This window comes from Syngnathus scovelli, chromosome 5 (assembly GCF_024217435.2).
Source record: "Syngnathus scovelli strain Florida chromosome 5, RoL_Ssco_1.2, whole genome shotgun sequence".
Lineage (NCBI taxonomy): Eukaryota > Metazoa > Chordata > Actinopteri > Syngnathiformes > Syngnathidae > Syngnathus > Syngnathus scovelli.
Window position 1 is genome coordinate 1,522,409 of NC_090851.1, and position 26,673 is coordinate 1,549,081.

The 26,673-nt window shown below is 47.2% G+C and overlaps 2 protein-coding genes across 4 annotated transcripts in view; both read left to right on the forward strand.

Annotated features, from left to right (window-relative positions):
* The window catches only part of fat1a (FAT atypical cadherin 1a), a 96,289-nt gene extending 89,115 nt beyond the window's left edge, over positions 1–7,174 (forward strand). For 2 of the 3 annotated variants that reach the window (XM_049721216.1, XM_049721217.1), the window contains 11 exons: positions 69–291; positions 377–511; positions 585–742; positions 1,060–1,534; positions 2,140–2,293; positions 2,378–2,488; positions 2,576–3,216; positions 3,518–3,652; positions 4,871–4,930; positions 5,156–5,191; positions 5,621–7,174. In XM_049721216.1, coding sequence (XP_049577173.1) covers positions 69–291; positions 377–511; positions 585–742; positions 1,060–1,534; positions 2,140–2,293; positions 2,378–2,488; positions 2,576–3,216; positions 3,518–3,652; positions 4,871–4,930; positions 5,156–5,191; positions 5,621–6,174 — 2,682 coding nt within the window. In that variant the 3' untranslated portion in view covers positions 6,175–7,174. The remainder of the gene's footprint in view (positions 1–68; positions 292–376; positions 512–584; positions 743–1,059; positions 1,535–2,139; positions 2,294–2,377; positions 2,489–2,575; positions 3,217–3,517; positions 3,653–4,870; positions 4,931–5,155; positions 5,192–5,620) is intronic. The other variant, XM_049721218.1, reaches the window with a different exon arrangement.
* An 854-nt stretch (positions 7,175–8,028) lies between these two features.
* Positions 8,029–26,529, forward strand: mtnr1aa (melatonin receptor 1A a). Its single transcript, XM_049721258.1, has 2 exons — positions 8,029–8,527; positions 24,381–26,529. Exons 1-2 carry the CDS (start codon positions 8,335–8,337, stop codon positions 25,259–25,261), a joined length of 1,074 nt encoding a protein of 357 aa, XP_049577215.1. The 5' UTR covers positions 8,029–8,334; the 3' UTR covers positions 25,262–26,529.
* Positions 26,530–26,673: the final 144 nt, after the last annotated feature.

The window sequence follows — 26,673 nt, forward strand, 5'->3', positions numbered from 1 at the left end:
TCTAGTTTTTCACGCAAAAAAATCAAAATTTTTTTATCCCATTGTGTTCTTTTAACGTTCTCCTCCAGGTGGTCTTCCGCAAGCTGAACTCGTCGGCGAGCGTCATCGAGGAGATGACGGGGGTGCGCATCGTGCGGGTGGCTCAGAAGCTTTGCTCGGGCATGGACTGCCCGCTGCGTTTCTGCGACGAGGTGGTCTCGCTGGACAGGACGTCCATGTCTACCTACAGCACGGCGCGCCTCAGCTTCGTCACGCCCAGACACCACAGACATGCCACCTGCCAGTGTGAAGGTCGCTCACCACACACACTCACACACACTCAGGATGGAAAATGGTCCAGCCCACATGTCTGACATCACCTTACATCTTCCAACAGGTGGCAAATGTCCCGTGCTGAACAACGTGTGTGATCACAGCCCTTGTCCAGAGGGCTTGGACTGTGTGGCCGACGTGCACACAGACGCCAAGTACACTTGTGTGTGTCCTCCAGGGAACAAAAACAAATGTTCCGGTAAGAGAACATTCCAAGGACAAATCCCCAATCTGAGTCCTAAGCCCTAACTCCTACTCTGTCCTTCGCTCAGACGGCCACTCGTTGACATTCAGCGGCAGCGGCTACGTCAAGTACCACCTGATGGAGAATGACAACAAGGAGCAGATGAAGCTGTCCCTGCGCCTGCGCACCTTCTCCGGACACGCCACCGTCATGTTCGCCAGGGGCACTGACTCCAGCATCCTCGAGGTACGTTTGTGGCTTTTAGCAGTACTGCGGTTCCGCGTCGCAAGGTACGAGAAGACGTGAGTGGCCAACCCGCAGCTCAAAATGGTTGGCCGTTCACATGAGCAACGATGGGAATTTGGGAAAAGAAAATAACCGAGTTATTTTCAGGCTGGGAGGCAAGCACGGAGCACTTTTCCACACATTCCGCAATGGCCAGACTCCATAGGGAAAATGTTTGAAACATTTCACAATGCCACACGTAATATCTGCAAAAGTATTGGGACACTTGGCCAGTAGGAAATGAAAAATCCTTAATACCTCCTCTTTGTTTTGGACAGATTTTGAACGGTCGCTTGCAGTACAAATTCGACTGCGGCAGCGGCCCCGGCTTGGTGTCGGTCCACAGCGCCATAGTCAACGACGGCGAGTGGCACTCGGTCTCCCTGGAGGTGGACGGCAACTACGCCAAGCTGGTGCTGGATCGCGTGCACGCCGCCTCAGGAACAGCGCCGGGAAACCTGCGAACCCTCAACCTGGACAACAGCATCTACTTTGGCGGCCACGTCCGCCAGCACGCCGCCTCAGCCGCCCGCCACGGACGCAACCTACCAGTGACCAACGGCTTCCGTGGCTGCATGGAGGCCATGACGCTGAACGGCCAGGAGCTGCCCCTCAACACCAAGGCACGGCGGGCGCACGCCGTCATGGAGGCCATCGAGGACGTGGCGGCCGGTTGCACGCTCACACCGCCAGAGAGCTGCTCCAGCAATCCTTGTGGCAACGGTGGGGTGTGCAACCCCAGGCCGAATGGAGGTATGTTGTGTGACATGCTCCTTTTGGCTGAAAAAAATTTGTTGACACAATTTTTGCCCCAAATTTTCAACGGCACCCAAACATGCATTTCCAGTCTTTCATAGCCTATAGTGCCCTCTGTTGGTGAAACGTTGGTACTGCAGCCAAGCAATACGCTGTAAAAACAGTCAGGAGTCACCATAATATTTTTCTTGTCAGATAGTTGATTGGCACAATGTCGGCAAAAGTATTGGGACATCTAAATAAGTTAAAAAAAAAAATCATTATTTCAAAGTTCACTCTCATGCCAGGGTGTTGATTTGCACAAAAGTATTGGGACCCAGTAGACGTTCAGGAAATGGAAAAAAACTTCATCCAGTAATACTAATGGGGGTGTGCTGGGTTAATGTGCTGGTTATACACACTCAACATTTTAAGGGGGGGTGTCGTAATCCTTCGCCAGCCGCTTGACTCATCCGACGCTTTAGCCATCAGGCTAATTAAAGAAAAAGCGCAAGCTAAGCAGCAGTGAAAAATGGAGTGAGTGAACGAGCTCCGCCCGAGGGGAAATGAGCGGAGCGCTCAAAAGGAAACATGCTGATTGCTGTCTTATTGGACTTCCTCAGGCTACTTCTGCAAGTGTCCCGTCGCTTTCATGGGCGCCCACTGCGAGATGGCCGTCAGCCCCTGCGCCTCCAACCCGTGCTTATACGGTGGCACATGCGTACCCCGCGGGGACGACTTCTACTGCCAGTGCAGGGCGCAGTACTCAGGTCAAAGGTAAAAGCGTTCAACTTGGATGCCAGCCATTATATCTTTTGGCCTGTGTTGCAGATTTTTTTTTTTTTTTTTTTTTGACAACAGGTGCCAGATGGGTTCATTTTGCACGGAGAACCCGTGTAAAAACAGCGGCAAGTGTATCGACAGTCTGGACGGGCCGGTGTGCGAGTGCGAAGCCGGTTTCCAAGGAGAATGGTATGTAAAATAGCATGTCGAATTTTTTTTTAGAAGTATTCCCCCACTCGGAGCATGACGAAACATCTGATGTTTTTTCCGCCGCAGGTGCCTGAACGACGTGGACGAATGCTCGAGGAGCCCGTGCTCCAACGGCGGCCGCTGCCACAACACATACGGCTCGTACGAGTGCAACTGCTCTCTGGGCTTCGGCGGCCCGACGTGCGATCTGGCCGCCGACGTCCGCAACGACTTTGTGTCTACCTCGTGGAACATCGGCCTGGAGGAGGTGGTGGGCATCGTGATCTTTGTCTCCAGCATCTTCATCCTGGTGCTCTTCTTCGTCCTCCTGCGCAAGAAGGCGTGCCGCGCCAAGTCCAAGACGGAGGACGACGACAAGCGAGGCGGATCCGGCGCGCCGCATTCTTTCCTCCAGAGGCCGTACTTTGACGCCAAGTTCAACAAGAACGTCTACTCGGACATCCCGCCGCAGGTGCCCGTACGGCCCATCTCGTACACGCCCAGCATCCCCAGCGACTCGCGCAACAACTTGGACCGCAACTCCTTCGAGGGCTCGGCCATCCCCGAGCACCCCGAGTTCAGCACTTTCAACCCGGACGCCGCGCACGGCCATCGCAAAACGGTGGCCGTGTGCAGCGTGGCGCCCAATCTGCCGCCTCCGCCGCCTTCCAACTCTGTGTCGGACAGCGACTCCATACAGAAGCCAAGCTGGGACTACGACTATGACGGTGAGTCGGAGCGAAGGCGCAATTGTTTAACAAAAAAAAATATTTAGTGACTTTTAAAAAGATATAATAATTATTTGTATTTAAAAAATGTTTTTACTATGTTAATTTAATTTGTACTTTGTTGTGAAATATACTTTTAATTAATGAATTATTGCATTTTTTTTATTAATGCCCAAACTAGTAATACAAAGAATACATTATAGTTTATTACAAAACCTTTTTGTAGATTTCAAAAATGACTATTCCTGTCCTAGAAATAAGCTACAATTTGTATGTGACACTTTGCATGTCGACCCTGCAGCCAAAGTTGTGGACTTGGACTGCGTGACCAAGAAGCCCGTAGAGGAAAGCGCATGTCACCCTTTCAACACCAGGGGGAGCATGTCGGAAGTCCAGTCGCTCAGCTCCTTCCAATCCGAGTCGTGCGACGACAACGGTAAGCCACTTCTTCCTCCGCACTTTCAACGGCCATCATCAAATCTAAAATTTAGTTTTTCTTTCGATATCTTTCTCTCATCTGTTGCGCTAACTTGTTTTCTGGACTCCCAATGGTGGTGGCTTCCCGAGTCACATGATGTTTTTTTTTTTCACTCTCTCTTTATTCTTGCTGCGGGGCACAGCTCCCATATGGATCAAATCTGTCCACAGGTCCAGAACACGCTTTTAGAATTACAAAAAAGAAAGGCCTGTAAGTTCTTCTGGGATGAAACAAAAAAAAAAAAACAGTAGCATGATGGTGTTCCCTACCATTTTTTTTTTACGTGGTCGACATACGCACGGCAACCATGTTATGTTTAAAAATTCTTGCACGTTGATTATTTCATTTAAGCATGCTCCCTTTTTCTTTTTTTTATGTTAAAGCAAACCTCAAGGAACGTATCACAATGGTATTCATTGTTCTCTCTTCCCATTCACTCATCACGTCACCATCCAATGCAAGACAGCTATCAAAAAATTCTGCACGTTTTATAGATTTTCTAAATTGACTCCCAATATTTGCATCATGAGCATACTCACTTGCAGCAGATTTTTGATACAAGTCTTGTCTACGTGTCATCAGACCGAATTGTCATTGCTCATCCTCCACAATGAAAATGAGCCATAAAATGGAATTCACGGATCATTAGCGTCTCATTTCCCCACACCCCCTCGCCTTTTTGGGGACGACCGTTTAAATCCTTGGGGGATTTCTTTCCAAAATATGTGTGTAGCAATAGCATCCATGTTGTCATCCACAACCACGCCCCCCTTTAAACGTGTTACCATTAGGAATGGGCATGTCCGTAAATTTCTTTGAAAGACAAATTGAAATTTGGGGAAAAGTAGAGCATCTGGTCAAAATTAAATTTGCAAAAAAATAAGTGAAAGAAAAACAAATATTCCAATATGTACATTATTATCATGCCAATAGTTCTGAACGATATTATTATTTTGGTTATTTCTATTAATATGAATAATATTTTGGGGAATCTTAGAAGACAAGATTTACTAAAAGAAAAAATGAATGTAGCTTCATGCCCTCCCTTATGATTCATGTCTTTGTTAGAAACACCAATGTTGTGTGTTAGCATTAGCGCCATGTTCCCTCCATGTGTATCGTTCTCATTTTTTGTTAGCATATATGCTAATGCTCCATCATCTCTCCTCTTGCAAGCCTCCATAGTGACTGTCATCCACTTTGTCAACTCTGTGCTTGACACGGTGGAAGGAGAAGGTACTATTTTTCCATTTGTCGTTGTTGTCGTGTGGCTAGCAGTCACCATTTTATTTTAGCTAGCTCGCTAACAAGTAAAATGGCAACGCTGTCAAATTGGCCCTCCACGTGTTTTGTCACCTTCACAAAAACTCCCGTGTCCTGCTGTGTTGTTAGCCCTTGGCACTTTTTAATGTGTTTTCTCTCTTTCTCCTCCTCCTGTTCTTTCATGGATACTTTTTAAAGAGTCTTTTTTGGCTCGTGAGCTCAAGAACACAAGAGGTGACTTTTTCTTTGGTGTTTGTGTGTTATCGTGAGTTTGGGTGCAGCTAACCACTAACCCGACGCTAACAATCAGAGCTTGTTTTGCTTTTTGTGTGCTGGTGTGAAAGCTGAAACGTAAATTTGTTAGCGTTCCCTACGCATGGTTTGGTGAGTTCCGTTTGAAGGAATTCTATTTGGTAACTAATTCTTTTTTGGGTTGTCGCTAAACTCTACAGTTCAAAACAACTTGAAATGCCTGGAGTTATCGCAAACTTGCTTTTTGTTTGTTTGTGTGTGACCAGATGTCCAAATCCTTGTTATTTTGTTTTACTCGAGATGTCGTGGAGTGTTATTAAAAAAAAAGTGGTGTGTTGGTTGCATGGCTTTATCAACGTTAACAAGACGTTAGCGTGAGAATGTTAAACGTTTGTGTTTTCCCCCACCCAGGATACCACTGGGACACGTCCGACTGGATGCCGAGCGTCCAGCTGCCGGGCATCAAGGAATTTCCGCAGTACGAGCTGGTGGAATCACCTCCCACCACCTTGTATAGCGACCCAAGCGCCATGGACACCGATTACTACCCGGGCGGCTACGACATCGAGAGCGACTTCCCTCCGCCGCCCGACGACTTCCCGTCCGGCGACGAGCTGCCGCCGCCGCCACCACCCGAGTACGGCGACACGCTGCGGTCCGGCGCCACCGAGGGCACCCGCCGCCGTCCCGCCCTGCCGGAACTGTACAGCCTCGGTCAGTACTTGAGCCCCCACGGCGACGCCGCCCCGCCGTCCTCCACCACGGCCACCGTCGGCTTCCCTCCAGGTCGGGACTTTGACGACATGTCGCTGTCGCTGTACGCGTCCACCGCCTCCTGCTCGGACATGTCGGCGTGCTGCGAGGAGTCCGAGGCCATGATCAGCGACTACGAGAGCGGTGACGACAGCCATTTTGAGCGGCTGTCCATCCCGCCGCTGGGCTCCCAGCAGCACACTGAAGTCTGACACTGGATCCCCACAAAAAGTGCCTGCAGCAGCCCCACGAGCCCTCCTTATTTTTATTTTTTTGGTCCGCTTTTACACCTGGTACGATCTGAGTCCACAAAGGGACTGATGCATACTTGCCAACCTGGTATACCTTATGTCACCCACTTAGGATTGCCAAATGTTTCTCTGTATTAGTGCGCAATTTGTATCCCCAGTGCCCGTGTCACATATCCCTCCGCCCAGCGGTCTACAGCCTTTTTAAGAGTGTATAAGTGATCAAGTCATCACAAAAATCTCAAAAAATCCATAGATACGCCGCACCGGACGACAAAAAGTAGCGGCTTATAGTCTGGAAATTACGGTATTTGTGACCAACCATTTTCTTTCCTGGAAAACTGCTATTTTCTCTCAATTTAGGTTTTGCAAACATTTCAACAGTATTAACCTGTCAGACAATCCATGGCATGTTAGGGAGAAAAAGTCAAGTCACGGGAAATGGACTTTCCGATTCAACAGTTCAAGATGGAAACAAAAAAGAAAACCTCCCCGACAATAATAAAGAAAAGTTCACAACAATTTCTATCAATAGAACATTTTCTACAAGTGGTGATTTTCAGTGTAAATGTCTATGTACAGTTTTGATTTCAAAGTAGATTTTGTAGATATTTCAGTGCTTTTATTTTGAAGAAACTGTGTGACATGATCGGCCTTACTGTGCTAACGTTCACGAAAAAAGTTTGTCGTTAAAAGAAAAAAAAGGGTCTTCAGTGAACGACTGCATTATTCATGTTTTTTTTTTTAATGTTTGTTTGTACATGTTGACGTTGGAACCTCTTTTATTTTTCCATCATGGAAACGGGACCCGATGATATTTTGGGTCGTCATGGATACCACCCGTGTATGTGTATGTATGTGCGAGTGTGTGCGTGAGCAACGCATCGGTCTTATTAAGGTTTTTATTGAATTACTGCCACCAGCTCACGCTTTCCTACTGGCAATAAATTATTCCTAAAAAATACCTATCTATTGCTGTGTGCATCTTTTTTATTTCTTTTTTTTTTTTGTTACGGAAGCGTGGAGGTACCAATGGGTAGTAAAACTACGGTATAATTTATATTTATAATTTTAAATGAACATGTGGCCGTAGGGGTGTATGTACTACCGCATCAAGACCACAAGGGGGTGCTGCAAGACAGGCCTAAAAATGATTGTAGAGAGCGTGTTTAAAAAACTGCAAAAATCAAACGGTAACAATCGCTATTGTGAACACTGAGAGAGAATATAAATAAAAATATAATTACAACTAAAAAGGAATAAAACACTTTAAATGTTATAACAGGATTTTAAATGATGGGTCTCGAGTCTGTTAAAATATGACCGTGTGTGTGCTGTAATCAGAACCGGAGGACCTCGGTGCCAGGGAAGATTTATACCTTAAATTAACCCTGAGAGATAAGAAAGCCATTAAAATATTCTAAAACAAAAGCCTCAAGTCCAAGGCATAAAGGGAGTACGCTACTTGGGGAATAGTTTTGATATTTTCAAAGTCTGAAATGAGCACAGATTTCCCTTATAATATTTTGATGACTTATCACGACTTTCAGACATTAGACATTCATATTTTGTTTTTGTTTTTTACATTAAATGTTTTTTACATGTCGCCTCCTCTGGTGGCATTTTCATGAAAGACGAGGAAAAATCGTGAATGAAGAACGCGCCGTCGTGGGGGGGAGAAAAAGTGAATGGCTGAGCTCCATGAATGAAGCCTGCAGTTCTTCTGTTCAGCCTCAGGGTGGGAGTGTTTCCCCCTCCCGCCCGAAAACTGACAACCCAAAACACCCCCCCCCCCCCCCCCAACGTGGTGCTTCGGGCGTGTGGAAGTTGTCACACACAACACGCGTGGACTCGGGAGAGGAGAGACACGCCGCGTGAGGCGAGGGGAGGAAACAGAACAAGAGGGGATGGTGCGGGGAGGAAACACAAGTCCACTCGCCGTCACTCAAACCGGGAAAGGGCGAGGAAGGAGGCGGTGGAAGATGAGGACCGGAGCCCCGCCAGGCGACCGAGTCCCGGCGTTGGCAGTGGGAACCCGCCGATAGCGCGCCGAGTCCCCCGCCGGCCGGCCCCTCGGCTCGGTTCGTTCACTTTCGGGACAATCAAGTTCGTCCTCCCTGTACAATGGTCACAAATGGGTCTGAGCTGAACAGCACCGCGCCGGACCCCGACGACGACGCCGCCGCCGTTCTCAACCGCCCGCCGTGGGTCACCACAACTTTGGGCTGCTTCCTCATCTTCACCATCGTGGTGGACATCCTGGGCAACCTGCTGGTCATCTTCTCCGTCTATCGGAACAAGAAGCTCCGGAACGCAGGTGTGTTGCATTCCGGAACACCGCGCGCAATTTTGGAGCAAACTTTGTCACAGTCGTTTTACAAGGTGACATTTTGCTTTATTTTCGAGAATGTAAATACTCTTTACTCGACGGGGTATAATTGGCTTAATTGGCATTTTATAATGTTCTCCAAAGAGAAGTGCATTTGCCACGCAAGGGGGCGGGGTCAATAGCACTTTTTAACATAAGAAATGTCATGTTTTAACAAAAAAAATAACGATTTTTTTTTCAAGAGAAATGTCAGTTTTCGACGTGATAGGTTTCACGTTTCAATGTGAACACTTTCATGTTAAAACGTGGCACAGTCCTTTTTTTGTCTTATAAATCAAAACTACTTTTTATATGCTTTTCTTCTATAATACTGCAAAAAGAAACAGTAAAAGTAAGAAAGTAACAGAGGTTGTGAGAAAAAACAATGTAGACAAATATTTCAGATAAAAAAAATACATTATAGCGATGCTGTGAGTAGTTACTTGCTGTGTTTTGTGATGATTTATTGCTGGCTGATCTTGTAATAATTCTTTTCCCCAATAACAGAACTATCAAAGCTCGCTACTCAACCATTAGCCCGTGTCAAGCTTCCATTCGTTTTTATTATTATTGTATTTATTTCCACCTGCAGTTCAGTGGTCAGCTTCCTGTTGAGGCAAGCTACGTTATGTTCCTTTGCCCTTTTTGTGGCAGCCGGCTCGCGTGGACTGGCCACAGCCTACTTTTTGAAGCGGAGGTAATTTCACTGACCCCAAAGCGCGAGAGCGAGCGAGTGAGCACGGAGAGCCGAGCAAAGAGCAACAACTGAAGCAATTATTGGCAGTCTGAAGCCAAAGGGGGAAGCCGCCTCATCCGGGCATTAACGCTTCCCGTGACGTTTCGGCGGCCTCCGGACAATCGATGCGGCTCTGAGCTCGGGGCATCGATCTAATGATGTTTTCGGCGTACCTCGTCGTATTTTTAGCCGAACTCAAGTGTCCTCTGAGTTACTTTTGAGTCTAGTCAATTAGCTGGATTTAGCAATGTCTTGCATCAGCTTGCAATGACGGCTAGCGACGTTGTTGACTGAACTTGGTTTATCAAAATAGTCATCAAAAATGTGTGAATGCAGGTGTGCTCTGGAATGATGAAGTTCGCGCTGCCGGTGGATTCGGTTGACTCATTCACCGCCAATGACAGAAATAGACGTTCAAGATCCATTTGAACTGGGCTGCCAGTGACGGAGTTAAGGTGGTAGTCGTCGGGGCTCACCGTGGGACAATGGCGACATGCTCTTATTGCGTTAGTACTTCTATGTGTACACTTGGATATTAAACCGGCGCATTGAAGTGTGCCGCAAGTGGGAAGATGGAGGCGGTGGGGGTACAAGAGGTACATTGAGAGAACGGCCTCTTTGAAGTAGCACCATTCATTATAGCTAATTACATGCAAGGGGGTCGTAAAGCAGCCTCCACCAGAGTTCACCGGCGAGCGTAGTTAACTTGCCAATAACCAAATGCCCCAGAACGGAAAAGTTCCGACAATCTCCAGCAAGTGATCGAATCATTGCGTAATTGTGTTTAGCGGCCCTCGCTGTCCCCCCCGGGCGGCGCCGTGTCTCCGAGGTGCCGCTTTCCGATCGAAGATGGGGTGGGTGACGTGCGTGCGTGCCTAACTCGCCACCGGCCCGGTTTTGGGGGAATTGTATGCAAATTGGCAGACAGATGGATTGACGTCCTTCTCCGTCGTGCTTTCGTCACCGGGGGCTCTTCTGGAATTCTCCTTTGGCTTAACATTTGTATAATACCGCTAATACGTGGCTGAGCAGACGCTTATCAAAATAAAAGATAAGAAAACAGCACGCCCTCAGATAGCCTTTTCTGTCACAGTTAGCATCGGAGATAGCATCGACTTGACTGACACCTGCGTTAATGTCATCACTCAACATTCCCCCGAAACATGCTCAGGGTTGGTGGGCATCTTTTCTCAACGTTTTTCATAGCGGCATGTCTGATGACGCTAACACTAGCTGTTGTATATCTATGGTCTTGGCAGCTAGGTTCCAAGCCTGCAAGCTAACCCAAAAGTGGACATACTTGCGTTATCTGTCATTTTTTGAGGCAATTGTTCATAAAAACAAGATGTTCTGGAGCGAATCCGCAAAAGCGATGCCTCGGCTCGCGCACGGGAAAAACATAAACCCCGGAGTTTGTTTTTGTTATTCCATTGACTGTTTTGAATGTGACACGCAAGTTCAACCCTCAGCGATTGCGTGACTTGGCGGCGTGGCGGCCGGGATGTTATTTCCGGCTGTTTCCCGTTCATTAAAAGGAAAAAAAAAGAAAAAAAAAACCTCTGACGTTCTCGTGGCTCTGGGCATAATGAATATTTCACACACGCACAAGAAAAAAGAAAAACAGTCATGCAGAATTATGCGGCATTTGCCGAGGTCTCCTATTAAAAATGGAACGTTCCGGCTTTTCTAAATATCCACTGGCTTTGTTTTGGGAAGATCCTCAACGGAAATTGGATCATGAAAGCGTAAATGGATGAGTGAAAGGAAAACAAATCCGCTTGTGTCCAATGTGAGTTTCCTGCTTGAAGAATTTCAAAGACTTTGTGAGCCACTACACATGATTTTTATCACGTCGATCCATTTTGCACGCGTGTGATTTTTGACGGCGGAACGGATTTAGTTGAGTTTTTTTTCTTTCTGAAGGATCTGACTCATACAGCTTTATTTCTATATTAATTCATATTATATTTTTATATTCATATCTCCATCCAGGAGGTCATACAAAAAAATTTTTTTTATAAAATAACTAAAAAACATTAAGGAAAAAAAAAATTCCAATTTGAACAAACTTAAGATATTTTATTCTTTGTTTCATATCTGGCGGAGGTCACCGCCTTACTTTTGTGCCTTTATTACAACTCGGAACTCAGCGGTAGTTTATCATAAAGTTGTCGTTTTTCCACCAAGTTCATGGCAGTCGCATCAACCTCGTTATGGACAATATTAATTTGTGTTTGAACAGCCTGGGCGCCATTGTTCAGCTACGCTGCACAGCGGGCCTGCTTCCAGCCGGTATCAGGGGAGGGGGGCAGGCGGCTTGTGCTGTGATGACAAGGACTGTCTCTTTTGTCAGCCCGGCCGAGCCCCCCCCCCCGCCCCACCTATCCGTTGAGAAAAGACTCGGGGAAGGCCGCTTCCTCTCAGCTACCTTCACTCATTCATCATCATGGAGATGAGATCAACATTGCAGAAGCCATTCATTGAGTCATTGAGTCGTAGTAATTTTCCACACAGTTGATTGAGGAAATTTGCTTGAATGGCTAACAGATAAAACGATTGCGAAACTTGCTATTGGCCTCTGGTACTGTTTTTTTCCAAACAAAGCGCCAAAAGGTCACTAAAACAAAGTACTGTATTTCAAGTATTTTCCATCAGCAAACTCATCTTCGCGCTAACACTTATACAAGCAGTCATGTACCCAGTGTATTTTTCCAGCGCGTTATCGTGCCAGGCTAGCCAAATAAACCCAACGGCGCGGCGGCAAATCCTGCAGTATCAGTCGGGAATATGATAGCCACGTCTTGATCTGCCAGCTCTCGGTAGGGAAAACAGAAGGTACGCAGGTGTTATTTAATTAAAAGCGCATATTTGGCTGCTTGCGCCCGCTGCTCTCCAGGCCCGCTCGCTGGGTCCCGTCCCGCTACGCCGCCGAATGCCACGATAAGCATCAGAGCGGACGCGGCACGGCGGCGGCTTAAGGCCGACGTCTCAGACGGAAGATGGCCCAGCGGGTAAAAAAAAATTGCGCACTAATTAGGAAGCCCGCAAGAGCCGGCGGGTCATGACTCGACAATTAATTTACAGTTTGCCAGAGAGTGGGAGAACCACGATTAGGAGATTGGGCTTTCTTTACCCGCTGGGCGTTTAATTCCAAGTCTGAGACGATGGTTCCGAGAGTCTTCGGACCCGATAACCTTCCCGTGCGAAGACTTGATCGCTAATTATGTCTGCCCGTGCCCGGCGACACCGTCTCGGGATTAAAATGTTGTCGATATGGCAAAGATCTAATTAGCTATAGCTGATCTCTTTGCTACAGTTCGCCGCACCGCTTGATGCTATCTTTTGTTTGGCTAACCTTGTCGACGAACACGTGGCGTGAAAGCCGAGACCAGTTAAAATACTGTAAATGCTCCGATTTTAGGACGATTATAATACTTCATATGAAACAGCGGAACACGAAGAGTTTGGCAAAAAAAAAGAAAGGAAAACGTAAATTTTGGCCAATTAGGCTTGACCTTGCAGATGAGACAAAAGACAAAAATTTGAGAAAGGAGTAAATAAAAGGTGACTCGTCCCCAATATGAGTCACACATTTTGTTCCTGACTTGAGTTTAAAACGTTGAAAGCGATGCGCTATTGTGCTGCCATAAATCACGATTAAGAATGTGTCAAGGACGGGGAAATAAAAAATATTTTGTGCGTGGCAGCTTCACGCTCGAATGGCGAGAGTTCGACTTTGACGTCATTGCTGTCTTGTCGCGGGTTGACAGCGTATATCCAAGCACGTCGGCGTGTTGTTTTTTTTTTTTCCCAAATCTATTTTTTTTTTTGGGGTCGACCAGGCGGGAAACGCCAAGCCAGCAAGCCCTCCTATCAGCTCTCAGACCATTTTATGATTTTCTCATATTTGCAGGATTATCTGCACACACGGCGTGCCGGCGCTAATCCCCTTCCGAAGATATGCTTTGCGTTATTACGCGTGATGCGTCCCTCCTCAGATATCACCAGTGAGAAAACGGCTCTCTATTTTCTCTTTTTGTCTTTTTATGCTTTTACATTCTGCTGAGACTTTCTCTCCTTCTTTTTTGAAATGGCTCCGTTGCGTTTCCCTTTTGACCTGGCCGGCTTCATGTTACCTGACATCCTGTCTGTTTGTATCACGCTGACCCGGCGCTCCTGCTGAGGTCCAAAGATCTCACGCTTGTTCAAGCCTCATACCTGCGGAGGGGCTCTTGACGCAAGCGTTTTGAATCAAACTCGGTTTATCGCTTGCAGAACCCTAAACAATTCTGCCTTTAGGGGGCGCCTATGAGTATCTTTACGGTGGAACGTCATCATATACGCACACGGTCATGTGACCTTGAGTTGACTTCGAATTTTGTGTTTCATGTTTCAAAGTTTAAATTCGGTTGCCGTCCAGAAAAAGCCAAACCTACGATCCATGAGGCTCGTTCGTCTAATTGCAAGCTCAAGAAAAAGAAATGGCCAACTTGCATCCTTTTAACTCTTGCCAACAGCAACTGCTGTGATAACGTTATATTTCCTTTTTTTTTTATTATTGGATATGCGAGTATGGATGTTGTGGTCCTGCCGTGACAACAGGCTCTTTATCGAGGGCAACCCCCCCTCCCTTCCACCCCACAAGCTTGCTTTATCATGCGCGCACGCTCTGGCTCAGATATTCTCTCTTTTATTTTTGATTAAAAAAAAAAAAACACTTAATGAGACCATACATGAAAGCGTGAGCAGACATTTACTCCCAACACCCTCCTCCCCGTGCGCTTCAGCATTCCTGTGCTATTTGTATGTATTTACAATAGTCTACAGTGGAAAGTTGTTTCTGCTTGACGGGAGCTCGGCATGACGCATGCTGCTGCTGCTGCTGCTGCTGCCGCTGCTGCTGCTGCAGCTCAGGGCAGTGAGAACAAGTAAAAAGCCAATGCTCATCCAAGGGGAATTATGCAGAACACATGCGCACGGCGAAGCGCTAACGACTCCATCGCATGCACGCGCACGGCTTCCGCAACTCGCCCGTGGGACGAGGCGGGAAGAGCGCCAGTTTGAATCCCCCTCTCCGCCAAACGGGACAACGCAAAAGCGGAATTATTTTCCCAAGGTGCCCTTGAACGAAGCACTTAGTCGAACGCCGCGACTCGGCGGCGGGCCGGCAGTGAAGAAGAAGAAGAGTGCGTGCGTGCGCCATTCAGCAGCTTCCAGCTGTGAATGCGTCACATTGCATGACCGTTAAAGGCGGGCGCTCATGGAGAAAAAAATGCGCTCGGCCTTGCCTGGCGTAGAATGTTTAACACAACACTTCCACATGGCTACTACTTAGCGTGTCACGGAATGACACCACACAAAAAATAGGCCCCGGTTGGTCAAGTTCAAAGCACCATGAGCCGCTTAATAACGTGCCTAAAATGTACAGCTACTAAATTTGATACGAGTTAAGAAACATACTGTAGCACTTTTGTACATTTGAGTTTTTTGTGTGTAAATTTGAATGTATATGAAAGCAGGCTGTGAAATTTCTCTCATTTGAGTCGGTGCTAGCCGCTAGCTATAGCAGGCTATAGTAGCTAGCAGGCTAACATGCAGCCTGCCACCGATCAAATGAAGGGACTCGATACTTAAATGGTAAGCCCCAGTGGCTTGATGCCCAAAAAATATAAAGAACAGATATATTTTTTTTAAAAATCAGGAATAAATTGTTTTCAGTCTTTGCACGTTGTCATCAGGTCTCTTCAAACATATTCAATGTCCTTCAAAACAAATCACTGAAATCACTTAACAGGGCGTGATCAATGGCAACGGTGTGAAATGACGATTATTCCGGCAGACACATGAATGTCATTCGACGTCGCTGCGGTGAATGGAGCTCCATTCAACCGGGCCGAGCGAGCGTCTCGATCCTCGCTGTGGCTCGCACGCCATTGGAATTTGCCGACACAAAACAAAGGCAGGGGAGAGAGAGTTCATGTTGACTTTACCAAGATGCTCTCATAAGCTGAATCAAGAGCAAAAGGATTAAAAAGAACAGGTTTAGGATTTATGAGTGGTGGTTCCTTATTTGAGGTTTGGTTTTACGAGTGGATATATCAATGTTGGGTTTAGGATTACGGTTTTGAGGTTCAGGTGTTGAGCTACCACTTTTTAAATTCTCTGTAAGTTTACTAGTAATATCACAGTTGAAGTGGAGGAGAATGTGTCGTCCCAAGGAGCTCTGACCTGCGCTTTATTGGACATTTCACAGCGACACGCTGGCACACAAACACAAAAGATTTCTCATCAAATCCCTCCATGAACTTGCATTACGCAATATCCACCAGCTCGGAATGTTCCGGGATTCGTCTTGGAATGAACCAAGTGTTGTCGTTGAGGCACATGAGAGTCTGGAAGCAGCAATAGCGTGTTTGTCCTCTTCTTTTTTTTTTTTTTTTTTTAACGGCTTGCAGTTAAATTATATTACTGTTATGGTTGCCTTATTCCAATTAAATCGGGGATTAACGAGCTGTAGCCACACGACAGGATTGTGATTTATGATATATACCGTATTTTATTTTATATTTGTATGTACACACCTTTCCGATTTTGTATCACATTTTAGCAGTGTGGAGGCGCACTAAATATGAGGAAGGAGATTATGACACATTCCTGTTGGAAAAATAATTAAATTGTAGTGACCCATAAACGCTGCGATTATCGTATACGATGCTCACATGTGGCGTGATTTAAAAAAAAAAAAAAAAAGGGAGATAGAGAGAGGGTAAATGCAATATAGATATATCGGTGACAGCAGTAGGACAGCGAACATAAAACGCTGTCTGCTGACTCTTCCGGAGCGGCGGTCGAGCAATTAATTTTCAGTTTCAAACCCGAAGCTTTCGGATCAAACGGCGCTGTGCCGCAACTGAAGTCGGGAGTCGATAAGCAAGTTGAGGGAAAAGTCAGCTGCTGGAATTGAAAACTTTTACTTTTTTTCTATTATCATGCTGAATTTGAGTGAACGACTAAAGGTGGCCTCGAATGGTCGCAGGGTCGTGACTAAGAAGCTGACAATAAAACATTAAAGCAACAAAAAATGGATGTGTAAAAATGTTTTCCACGAGTGATTCTTACAAAATGCTCAACGATGGGCAATGTTGCATCGCGCATCGATGCGCGCGGCTTAACGTTTTTACGACGACTCGGCGCCGATCGTTTCCGAATCACGACTCGCCGCGCTAACACGGATGATAAGATCTGAACCTGGGAAGGCTAAACCGTGACAACTGCAATTATATTCGGATTAGTCAAGTGATAGGAGCGTGGAATATTTCTGTTCTGTTCGAAAAAATATCCCCGATTGAGTCTAACAGAGTGGAACTTTTCATGAATTCCTCATGCATTGTTGCATTTTTAGTGACTTACCCCGAGGAGGCGGGAGGGGAAGGGGGGGAGAACATCCCCCCCACCCCGCTGAGTGTGAACAATGTCTGGCTGTGCCTCAATTTGTTGTGAACGCAAAAAAATTACCCGACACGTTCTGAAAATGAATTCAATTAGTCTACGAAAGCCCGCTGACGTAACGCTCGCTTGTTCGGCGCATACGTAATTGGATCCTAAATGAGTTTACGCTTCTAAACCTTTAAGGGGGGGCGGGGTGAGGCTTTTGGGATATGATTACCAAGAATTTCATTTCCTGAAGAGGTAAATGACATGTTGCCAGAGTGCTTACAAGCTCAAAAGGCCGCCACGAAAAGGAAAAACAGTCCGTCACGAAGCAACTTGAAAGACTTCAATTAAAGCGCCCGTCGAGCGTAGCGGCGGCGTGCGACTTCTCCGAGCAGCAGTTGGCCGTCGGTGTCGGCGGATATTACATCGTTTTGGGCTAGACGCAGATTGTCTGCCAGCGCCCGAGAGATTGACGTCTGTCTGCCAGCTGTTGCGTTGACACGCGATGCACTTTACCGCCGCGCGTCGGAGCTCGCTTGAGTCACGATGCACGCGATTCAAAAGAAAGATAACTTTTTGGGGGGAAAAAATATTATTAAAAGAATCACGTGCGCACAAGACATTGTCGGCCGCTCCTTCCGCCGAGCGGTTAGCGCCCTAAAATAGGAAATTAGAGAGCCCGTCCAAAGCTGACGCATAATGTCAGATTATGCCCGAGATAAGCGCAGCAATAACACGCGCCTCATCATGTTCGGGGCCTTTACGATAATATGTGCGCCCCGAAGACGCAGGGAAAGACATTGAACTCACCGCTACGCTAACTATAGCGTAAGAAGATTACACGCTGAGCTCTTCGCCAGTCAATTGGGGTCAAAAGCGGCACAGAATAATCATACACGCTGGCCGACTTCCATTTTACACGGGAATCGCTACGCCGACATATAGGCCAGAATTTTTTTGGGCCGAGGTTAATTGATGTGACACTTTTGCTTATAGCCGTACTCAAATGAGAATTAGCGCAACCGTAAATGAAATGTGCGGTTTGGTCGGGTAAAAATCTTGGTCAGAAGATACAAACATGAAGAATATGGTAGATGCTAACCGTTAGCCTGTGTGCGAATGGCGTCTCCGTCGCATGCTAACCTTAAGCTAGCAAAGGCCTTGTACTTGTTTTCAGTATGTATATTATTGTTTTAATTTTGACAGTAACCTTCAGCTGAAAGTAATCAAACTTTACATATTTGGACGGGGGGCGAGGGGAGTGAGAGACAGATGGCAAGAAAAGCGCCCCATTCATGTTTGCTGATAGCGCTCGCAAATATTTCACCTTCAACACACAGCGGCCAAGTTGCCAGCATCTGTCACACCAGGAAAGTGGGGCAAAACAAACAACACGTGCTGGGCATCAGCTGTGCAGCGGTGCGGGGTCCCGCCGTCCCATGAGCCAAACACACAAGCGCTACGATGTTTACCCATCTTGCATTCCCGTAAAGCTGGCACCGTACGGGGGATATTATGACATGTGGTCGATTGTCACTCGCATACTAAGCACTCGATTAAGGTGACCTCGCTCGTTTGCTCTTCTTGTCCCGGTCGGCTTTGAATGTACTTCAGGGAAAGAGCATGCTGGAAAGTGCGGCATGCCAAAGTCCCGGTCGGCCCTGAATTATATGTTTATGGTTGAGACTGATGTCTAAGAATGAAGTTTGTCGCTCATTGCTAAAATTATGAATGGGGGTTTCGGTGTTGTTGTCCAGTAACGCTAATGTTGCTAACGGACGCTAACAGAGACCTGCGGTTACGTTGTCGCGAAATGGCTTCTGTTTACTCCCACCACTTAAAATGGCAATATTTCATGTTACAGGGCTCGCTTCTTATAATGCTAATGTTGCTAGCGGTCGCTAACAGACACTTATGTTCGGCTTTTATACATTCCCACTACTATAAACAAGCTAAATTGTTTCACGGCTTTCTTGTTCAGACTTGCATTAAATTCGCAACGAGTTCCCTTTCGGCAATCGTACGTTCCAAAAGGGAGTCGTAGCGTCGCTTACGCTGCGCGTTAACCTTCCAACCTTGAAGCCCAACAAGTACAAGTGTGCTCGTTCTGTAATGAGCGCCAGTTAGTCCTCATTAGCGCCTCGCCATCCTGGGACCTGAATGACATAAATGGGATGCTTCCAATCTTCTGACGGGATCAAACTGCTCGCTAATTGCAAAATGGGAGCCCAAGACCGACGTTCATTTTGAGCGTGCATTAGCGGCCTTACTATCTTCAACCCTAAAAACCCTGAAGCCACATCGGAAATGCAAGCTGGATCTTTTTATTATGACACTTTCAAATATAGAACCTGTTATTTGTGGACGGACATCTGTCGCTCAAAAGTGAGCGCCGCCCGCCCGCCACAACGTGAAGCACGCCATCGTTAGCATGTCTCAGGTTGAATCCCCGAGACGCGACACAACATCAGCAAAGGCATGTGTCCGTCCATACAAGATGCTTTTTATGTAACAGTTGGAAAAGCGCTCCCTCGGGCTTATTTTCTTTTTCTACTCATAAAGCAGCACAAGTTGTCACACGACCAAAAAGCCACAAAGACTTCACTTCATGGCGTTTTTTTTTTTTTTTCTTTTTTCCTCCTTAATCCATTTTGCTTACTAGTTAGTCTCCCTTGGGTCAATGATGAGCCTATTCCAGCTGAACTCAATGTCAGCCAATGGCAGCGCACGTACAGTAAATGCATCTATTGTTATTGTTTCAACTGGAATTTTTTTGGCTTGTCCTTTTAAAAGACAGAACTGGTGGACAATGGTAGTGTGCGCTCCTAACTGGGTCAACCCGTTAAGACGCACCCCTCTTCCTCCCCCCCCCCCTCCCCTCCCTTCCCGCCAAGCTCGGCCTTTTCAAGACAGGCCACGCTCCGACCTGGCCGGCCCGTCAAATAGCGAGGCGGTGCGCTAGAAGCGATGAAATGTTTTCCGCCGGGTCAGGTGGCGGGGCGAGGACAAGAATGAAAGTCTGTTTTCAGCAGATAATTCTTCTGCATTGTGTGTCGCGACGCTTTCTTCTGCTTTCTCCGTCTCACTACGGGCCCAAAATCCAATTCATATCCCGCTTCATCATGTTTGGCAATTTTGTCTGTGGCGGGGTCTTTTTTTTTTTTCCTACCACTCTTCATCCTTGTTATTGAATTGAGGAAAACACAATGTGGGCCTTTTTCTTTTTTGTGATCCTTTAAAAGCGCTTGCGTTATGTCAAATTGACTTTTTGATTGTTTCCGGAGAATGTCAATTGGTGTTGCGACACCCAAGACTGCTTTTAGAGTCGGTCTAGAATGGCCGCACCGGGGTCAAGAGAGACCGTTCTGTTTTCTCTCCGTTTCTTGGCTCCACAAATCCCCCCCAAAAACAGAGAACATCTGCCAGCAACACAAAAGAGACGGTAACATCTCCCTGCGGGGCTTTATTAAAGAAAATCCCCACACCGCGTTTTCCATTTCAAAACATCACCGTTGATCTTGGTTTGAACGCTCCGGGTTTCCGTATACATAAGTTATCAGCCCGCGTGCGCGCCAAGCTCCGTGAGAGGAGTCGGCCCAGGTTGACAGGTCGGAGGTGTCCCGGGGTCCCGTCGCCCCGAGGCTTGCCTTCTAACAGGCGGGCGTCTTCCCGTCCCGTTTACCTTTCAAACCGAGCTGCTGTCAAAACACACTGCAAGTCGGCTTTGAATGTGCGTGTGTGGCTTCGGCGAAAGAAAATCTCAGCTTTGCATTGGCAGTGAGCAAAGATTGAGGTGTTTTTCTTTGATTCTGACTGCTGACGACGTAGCACGTTCTGTCTAGATCCACTGAATGTGTGTGTGTGTGTGTTTGCGATGTCTGTGACTGTCACGACCAAATCCCGGTGATTACACGGATAAAAATCCAATTATTTGGGAAGAATTGAAGCTTCTATTCACTAAAAATGTGGATTGAGTTCCAGTAGCACAGTTGAGCCACACGATTGGCTCTCGTTTAATTTTTTTTAGCTTAATGTAGCCTGATGGTCTAGCCTAAAGCAAACCCTGTCCGACTCTAATCAACTGTTCCTAACCTGACAAGATGAAAATTCTTCATACCAGTAGATAAACGTGATGCTGGTAGCGTGATGGCCTGGGGCTGCTTTGCGACTTCACGACCTGGACAACATGTTGTGATTTGATGGGATGGAAATTCTAAATAAAATCACACTTTAAAAACTTCATTCCACTGCTATTTACTTGGGTCAGGGTTTTTCTGGCATGGTTTGTGCCAACACAAATAAATTGGGAAATACATTTTTGGGTTGCTAATCCGTTTGAAACTTCAAAACCAGTTTGCTCATGGCAAATCATTATAATGTGTGTGTGTGTGTGTGTATGTGAAAGAGCCACTCAAAAGCAATTCGCACGGCGTACAGTTGGCCCGAGACGTGGAGGATCAGGTGGCGAAACACGAGGACGTGCTGGGAGCTGATTGGACGCCAGCCAAAAAAGAAAAGGAGGCATTGTAGATATCAAGACAGATACGAACGAGGCTGGCTTGAAGGTGCGAAAGGCGAGATTGGCCAGATTACAATTTGACCACATCCTTTCCCTTGTGGGAAGGATTTCCACGCGCTTGTTTTCATCTTTCTGTATTTACTTTTGAATCAGATAATCGTTTTCCATTGATGCTCTTTGAACCTTGGTGTACGTTGGACTTGAAATCTCAGCGGAAGCATCCCCCGCCAGAGTACCTACCTGTCTGCCACGCTTACGTTCTCCGGCGAGGCGGCCGAGATGACAAAACACCACGGGTGGTGTCACGCTGGATTTCAGCCAGAGCCTCACAGCTGGTGGTCTGACACGGCCTGACAGGTCCAGTCAAGTCGCGCCGATGAAGCCCCCCTGGACAAACTTGTCCCGTGTCATGTTGTCAATCTGATTCCACGCTTTGAGTGTGTCGCCCAAAAAAAAAAAAAAAAAAAAAAAGATAATAATGATGGTAACACTTTCAAATCACTTGTGTAATCAATTTCTTGGCATCGTTTAATGTCAACTTAGCAGTGAAGATTCTGTCTTTGGATGTGATCCAAATTAGACATCTGCAAACATCTGCTTTCACGTTGGAACACAACCGTGAACATTTTTGCCGATTTCGTACTCAGCCTCAGGTTATTAGGTCGTTACGGTAATATTTCTGTTTGTTGATAAAAGGATGGAAATGGATGTAGGACTTCCTCTGGCTTAGTGTTGTCATACTGTTTCTGATCTCAGTGAGCCAAAAGGTCACAGTGAGCGGGACACTGGATGGACCCCCCCGGGCCGGGCCAGGGCCTGGTCGGGGTGAAGCATGTGTACTGCAAATATTCTCCAGTCAGTCCAACTCCTCCCCAGCAAGTAAGCCACACGAGCGAAGTCCGCCAGGCATCCTTTTGTCCTCTTTGCTTAAGTAGGACAACAACGACGTAGCGTTCCCCGTCTGAAGGGGAGCACCAGCAAAGGCTTTCTGCTGACTTGTCGCTCTGTCAAACTGTCGCTAACATGGCAGCGGCGGATTGTTTCGCTGACGCTAGCACCCGCGTCGGCGCTTAGCCTCGGACGTACCCCGAACGCGCCGTGGGGTTTACTTAACTCGATTGCCTTCCGCCGGAAGACGACATCTTTAAAGAAAAAGAAGTAGTCATGCTAATGCTAAACAGTTTAGCATCATTTCAGATTGCAGTACGAAAGTTGAATTAGTTTGACTGTGTTTATTATCTAATTGTCAGTCGACTGCCCGAAAAGATGAAGAAGCTGGAACGAAGATGTCAGTCACATAAATCACAAGGCACCGCCATATGATTTAAAAAAAAAAAAAAACAGTCATCCATTCAACCCCCTTCCACCCTGCTGCTTTGCCTCAGTACTTTCCAATCCCAGGGGCCATTTAGGTCAGGCAGCATGTGGCGCATTACGGCTTTTACCTAAATCCGCATCCTTTTTCCTGCATCTCCGAGCGGCCACGGTCAGATGTGGCCGTGCACGTTTCTGCGTTTCATTATTAACGTGCTTTACGTTCCGGGCGCCCGTTTGCGGCTTCTGGAAATAGATTTGATAAAGGAGGCGAGGAGATGAAACCTGGCTTCATTCACGAAAAGACAATATCCCTCAAATCCAGGAGTAGGAAGTGTATTCCTTGCGTTAGAAGAAAAGTTGCTCGCTTGTAGTCGTCGTCTCTGGCTGGAGCAAAGTGACCTCATTGAAACGCATTGATTGGCACTCACAAGTGGGAAACATTTCATACTGCTTTTATGATCATTTTTTATTTTTTTAAATTTATTAAATCGCATCCCACGTGTACGAATTAAAAGCGACAGCGCAGATAACGCCGTCTCAACCAGAAACAAGCAGCCAAAGGTTGAAGTTGGCCGTTTGGAAAGCGAGCGGCGGAAAAACAGCACGACTCCCGGCGGCGAACGGCCCGCCCGCCTAACGATGTTGTGATGCGGCGCGATCCAGCGGAAGGAGACAGCTCAGCGGCTTTCGAAACAACATCCCCCGCAGAGACGCGCCGAGGTGGCCGTCTCATACGCTTGTCTCAACACGGCAAACTCAGCCAAGTGTGAACTTTTTTTTTTCCTGGCCGTTCGAACCGAGTCACTGACTCGCCGCGCGCCAGCCGTTAATGAAACAAAAGCGGCTGGGATTAAACATTGACGGCGTTTCGGTTTACGCGAGGTTCGTAGATAATGTCCAATTAAGCTCTTGGCTAGCGTCGGTCTCCTTGGGGGAGGTCGTAATGAGAGCGAGGCCGCAGAGCAGCTGACCAAGGTAAATAAAACGCAGCACGCGGACCAAGTGGATCGCTCTCAGATTCCAGAGTCTTCCAACAATAGCCCACCGTGTCCTTGGGAAGTGCCAGAACTGGGATTTGGTAGGATTTGGGGGCATGGGTTCCTTTGAGATCACTTTTCAAAGGAAGGCGGACAGTCCTAAATCCACCACCGATTTTCCGGCGTCCTTTTTCCGACAACACCGGTCACGTCCTTCTGTGACATTGGGAAGTACTTGACATGTTTGAAATAGAGAGTTTGGAGTAATAGGGCTGAAGCGGAAAGACAAAGCAGAAGTCCAATCAATAGCGGATGACCAATCAGTCCGCTAAAAGAGCTCGCCGCTCGTATCCTTGCCAAGGTCAAGGCTGCTGCAACAGTCGAGTGTAGCGCTTTGACGCCGGGCCTGCCCAAGAGAAGACCAGTCATGAAGCGGATAGACATCGCAGCTATTAACGTGTCAGCGCAGATTAGCTGCTGGCTTGCTGATAGACGGACGGACAGTCAGTGTAAGTCGCTCGCGGCTCCGACGCTGTCGCCGTCAAAGCGCCTGTTACTGGAAGCTTCTTCTGCACGTGAGCAAAGCCACGCGTCTTTGTGTATGTGTGTGTGTGAAGACACAAATTAATGTTAGCATGCGATAATGCGAACGGACAGTCGTGTTGACATCACGAATGTACGAGCGGACGCTGGCCTTGTAGACGTGCGTACACGAGTTGTTTTTGTTCACAAAAGCGAATGAAATTGAAACCCCAAAAAATTCAATTTAAGGAAACTTCATTGATAATAAAGTCATTCTATTTTTTTGTTTGACCGCAGGCAACTTCTTCGTGGTGAGCCTGGCCGTGGCCGACCTGGTGGTGGCCATCTACCCGTACCCGCTGGTGCTGGCCTCCATCTTCCACAACGGCTGGAACCTGGGCTACGCTCACTGCCAAATCAGCGGCTTCCTGATGGGCATCAGCGTCATCGGCTCCATCTTCAACATCACCGGCATCGCCCTCAACCGCTACTGCTACATCTGCCACAGCCTCAAGTACGACAAGCTGTACAGCGACAAGAACTCGCTGTGCTACGTGGCGCTCATCTGGGCTCTGACGGTGGTGGCCATCGTGCCCAACTTGTTTGTGGGCTCGCTGCGCTACGACCCGCGCGTCTACTCCTGCACTTTCGAGCAGTCGGCCAGCTCCGCGTACACCATCGCCGTGGTCTTCTTCCATTTCATCCTGCCCATCATGATCGTCACCTACTGCTACCTACGCATTTGGATCCTGGTGATCCAGGTGCGGCGCCGAGTCAAGCCCGACAACCGGCCCAAGCTGACGCCTCACGACGTGCGTAACTTTGTCACCATGTTCGTGGTCTTTGTGCTCTTTGCCGTCTGCTGGGCGCCCCTCAACCTCATCGGTTTGGCGGTGGCCATCCGGCCCGAGGTGGCGCTGCCCCTGGTGCCCGACTGGCTGTTTGTGGCCAGCTACTTCATGGCCTACTTCAACAGCTGCCTTAACGCCATCGTGTACGGCGTGCTCAACCAGAACTTCCGCCGCGAGTACAAGCGTATTGTGGTGTCGCTGTGCACCGCCAGACTTTTCTTCCAGGACAGCTCCAACGATCAGGCCGGCGTCGGCGGCGACAGGCTCAAGAGCAAGCCCTCGCCGCTTATGACGAACAATAACCGCGTCAAGGTGGACTCTGTCTGAAGAAGAAAAAAAACCAAAACAACCAAATATGAAAGAATGGAAAAGCCTCAAGTGACTGCGACACGGTGCTAATTTGACCTCCACAATCAGTACAACAGGGGTGCATATTATTATCTTCTTATTCTTATTATCAGCCACTTTGCTTTAAACTTAGATGACTGCTGCTCTACCAAGAACTCCAAGTGGGTCAGCTCGTAGTCTGGGACCAAGTCAGCTAGTAACTTCTGCTGGTCCGCTTTGGAGCCGGCTTACAGCTGTTGGTCGACGAGAAGCTCCTGGTGCTCCACTAGCAGCTCCTTGGAGTGTAGCAGCTTCTGGTGGTCCACTAGCAACTTCTAATTGGTCATCAGCAACTCCAGCTTCTATCGCTCTGCTAGTAGCGTGTGAGCACCAGCTAGTAGGCTGCTCTAGCAACTTCTACACGTCTGGTTGTCCGCTAAGTAGTCTGCTGGCAATTTCTGGTGTTGTAGCAACTCCTGAGAGTCCCAAGCACTTGCTAGTGGTTGGAGATCAAAGTCTCTTAACTTCTAGTGGCCCGCTAGTACCTCTCGGCAACCTGCTAGGAACTCACAAAGGTCCACTAGAGTTTCGCTAGCAACTCTTGGTGTTGATGCAGCTCCAGGTTGGCTCACGCTGGTGATCGGCAGTATCTTCGAGTTGTCCGTTAGCCACTCGAAATGTTGAAGCAGCTCTTGGTGGTCCACAAGAAACGGTCCAATAGCAACTCTTGATGTTGTACCAACTCCAGGTGGTCCACCATCAAGTCCAAGTGGTCCACTGGCAGTTTCTAGAAGTCTGCTAGCATTTGCTATTGCTCTCTAGCGACTTCGGCTTTTGGCGGTAAAACAGGGTTAACGTCTACTTGTGATCTTCTTATCAGGCACTTTTTTTTTTTTGCTTTGTAGCCGTAGTCCGGTCAACAAATGTCCAATGTTTTGTTTACACTGATGGTATGTATCATCATATTTATTTTCTATGTAGCTATATTAGTAATACAACATATATAAAAAAATAAATATATATATATATATATATATCAGGTTCCACCCAAGCCACGCCAAGCCAAAACATTGAATAATAAGCTCATTTGTGACACTTAATAAAGTGCTGTTTTATTCTTCTGAATCCCTGCGATACAAACAACCCCCCTTTCATGACGTGGAACATATATTTTAGTAATCAGGCCATCCTGTGATCTCATTATACTGTATGCATGGATATCAGGAATTGTTCATAATATGCAAAATAAAACAAGTTACATTTCACAACGTTGTGTTGCTCTTTTTACAGCTTGGCTTCGCTCACTTTCATGCACCACATCACAAAATGTTCATTTTAAAATTTGCAACGTTACAATTTTATGGTGTCATTAAAAAAAAAAACTCCCCAGAACAGACTCAGCAGTAATTTTA